This window comes from Equus caballus, chromosome 5 (genome assembly GCF_041296265.1).
Source record: "Equus caballus isolate H_3958 breed thoroughbred chromosome 5, TB-T2T, whole genome shotgun sequence".
In the NCBI taxonomy this organism is placed as follows: domain Eukaryota; kingdom Metazoa; phylum Chordata; class Mammalia; order Perissodactyla; family Equidae; genus Equus; species Equus caballus.
In genome coordinates, this window is record NC_091688.1 from 37,481,799 (window position 1) to 37,484,901 (window position 3,103).

At 38.1% G+C, this 3,103-nt stretch overlaps 1 protein-coding gene across 1 annotated transcript; it reads left to right on the forward strand.

Annotated features, from left to right (window-relative positions):
• The first annotated feature begins 1,275 nt into the window (after window positions 1–1,275).
• Window positions 1,276–2,250, forward strand: OR10X1 (olfactory receptor family 10 subfamily X member 1). The gene is given in 1 exon segment (NM_001390963.1): window positions 1,276–2,250. A coding segment is annotated over 1 exon segment (975 nt).
• The last annotated feature ends 853 nt before the right edge of the window (window positions 2,251–3,103 follow it).

A 3,103-nucleotide genomic window follows, 5' to 3' on the forward strand; every position in this document is an offset into this window, starting at 1 on the left:
AATTGAGTGGAAAATCTGGTCATCTCCAGCCTCAAAATCAAATCCTAAGCAGTGCTAAATAACTAAGTGAAACAGAAATTGTTCATAGATTCACCCCTTTATTGTTGATTAACTTGTCCATCCCAAATTTACTGGGAATTATTACCTTCTTAAAAAGCTCTATGTTATCACCCTGAGTAATACAGAAATTTATGACTCAGAGTCTCTTTCCTGAAGAAGAAAGCATTGATAAGTGAAAGAGTATACAATTAAAGTCAGGGAAGCTAGACTCTAGTTGTAAATATGTCATTTCATAGATACAATTATCTTATTTTTAAAATAATCACAGCTGCCCTACACATTTCACAATGGTCCTATACACTTCACATTTATGCTGTGTAGTGTAAAATTAGTAAACTTGAAAGAATCTGGCAAAATGTTGACTATATAAATGCTAGTTATTAAATATGCTGGCATGTGGGACAGGCAAAACAACAGCATGATATAACACAAAGGTAAAGGAATGTGTTAAATATAAGGAAAAACAACATGATATAGAAGTCAGAGGAAGATGTGATTAAGTCAGATATAGAATTATCAGAGAGTTTAAAGAATGACTAGCATTTAGTGTTTTCAGATGCTGAGCTTGGCATTGAAGAAACGGGCAAAATCTCAATTGCCACCTGTACTATGCTTGCATGAAGGGTCTGTTAATCACCACTAACCGCACACTCTAATTAATCACTATTAATCCTAAGGGAATTGCGATATCCTATCTTCTTTCTGTCTCCTCAGATTGGAGGAAAGGGAGCATATTCTTTACTTTCCTTTAATGTTTCAGGACCTATGTGTCTTCTTCAAGAAGAAATAATGGCTTTAGGTTTCTGCAACAATTGCAAGCCATTGTCAAAGTTTGGTCCTCTAATTACTATAAATCAACTAACAACATTTACTCAGTAGATGTTTACAGACCATATATTACGTGGAAGTTGCTGTATTGGACCTTTACTGTGTTTGTCTATTAGATACTCTGTAGTTTTTTCAGTATTAAGAATCTTCATCAATTAGGATATTTTTCCCTATTGTATTACAAGTCAATAAAATTGTTTAAAAAAAATAGGCCAGAAAAAGTCTTCTTGTCACATAAGTAATCAGCAATCGGATGCTGAATAAAAAAGAAATGAATGAATGAAAAATTATGAAAACACATCACTAAATGAAAAATCATTTGGTAATTGTAACTCTGATCATTTTTCTTATTCACACCACAATTTTCAAAGAATAATGGAGAGTTAAATGTTTACTTGTGGTTTCTTTCAGATACCAAACATTCAAACAATGAAGATCAACCAGACAATCCTGCAGGAATTCATTCTTGTTGGCTTTTCTGTTTACCCACATGTACAAACATTCCTCTTTGTGGTCTTCTTTTGCCTCTATCTTCTCACTCTCACAGGCAACCTGGCCATCATGGGTCTTACTTGGGTCGACAGAGCTCTCCACACTCCTATGTACCTCTTCCTCAGTGCACTCTCCTTCTCTGAGACCTGCTACACACTGACCATCATCCCCAAGATGCTGGCAGATCTTCTGGCCAAAAGTAGAAGCATTTCAGTCATAGGTTGTGGCTTGCAGATGTGTTTCTTCTTGGGACTTGGTGGCACTAATTGTTTCATCCTTACACTGATGGGCTATGATCGCTTCCTGGCCATCTGCAACCCTCTCAGATATCCAGTGCTTATGACCAAAATGGCGTGTGGGCAACTTGTGGCCTCTGCTTGGGCTGGAGGCTTCTTTATCTCTCTGATAGAGACTGCACTGATATTCAAGGGCTCTCTCTGCAACCCCAACCTTGTCAAACACTTTTTCTGCCATATGCGGGCAGTTGTGAGGCTGAATTCTCTAGACAGTGACCTCACAGAATTTATTGTAACCATGATCTCAGTGTCAGGCTTGCTGGGCACATTCCTGCTCATCATCCTCACCTATATTTTCATCCTCTCCACTGTCCTCAGGATCCCTTCAGCTGAGGGCAAGCAGAAGGCATTTTCCACCTGTGCCTCCCACATCACAGTGGTCATCATCCACTTTGGCTTTGCATCTATTGTTTATCTGAAGCCTGAAGCCTCAGGGGGAGATGACACACTGATAGCAGTTCCTTACACTGTCATTACCCCTTTCCTCAGCCCCCTCATTTTCAGCCTCAGGAATAAGGACATGAAGACTGCTTTTAGAAAGGTGCTTGGAAAGACAAAATCCTTGAATAAATAGTTTTGGATTATTGCTGCCTGATTGAATGTCTCCAGAAGTCAGCAAAGCATCTATTCTGTGACATCTGGAAGAAAATATACCGTTTTTCTTTTCCCAGAGTTTGACATATGGAGATCAAGTGACTAAGTCTGGGACCTAAGCCATCACAACCATTTACTCATTTTGTTAAGGAAGTTGTCTAGTTCTTCTACTTACTTTCTCTACTGTCCAACTCTATCTACATTTGCTACTGTTATCAATTGTCCAGTCATTTCTGTGTCTACCGTCTCTGCAGATATAGGCTACTATCAGCCAACCTTTGGGTGTCCTGCACCACTGATGGAATGGGAAAAAAAATTGTAGAAGGAAAAAAACGACACCCATGACCAGTACACTAACAGATGGTTTCAAATGTCTAAATATGTAAAGGTTGGGGAATTTTTCTAGGCAATGTTGTGAGGTACTGGGTTATACCTCCCAGGAAATAAACCATTTCTAATAGGAGATATACTATGTTGAAATTATGAACTGTCTACTTGTGTATATCTGCCATGATATCTCTATTTGTTAAGCGCCCATGCTGTACTGATTACTGATACTGTTCATGACTGCATCCTTCCGATGATCATCAGATGAAACTTCTGTGTATACAGGATATCTTGGAACATTGATTCAAATCAATAAACAGGATAGTAGAGTCTACATGTTCTACGACTGGGGAATCCATGGGTGAGGGCTTGAAATAACCTCCATTTCCTTTAAGATGAAGATATTAAAAAGCAATTTTTAAAAAAACTATGCCATGATATTGAGGGTTTGACAAAGAAAGCTATTTTGGAATAATTTTCACAGATGTAAAGTATGCAATAAAAAA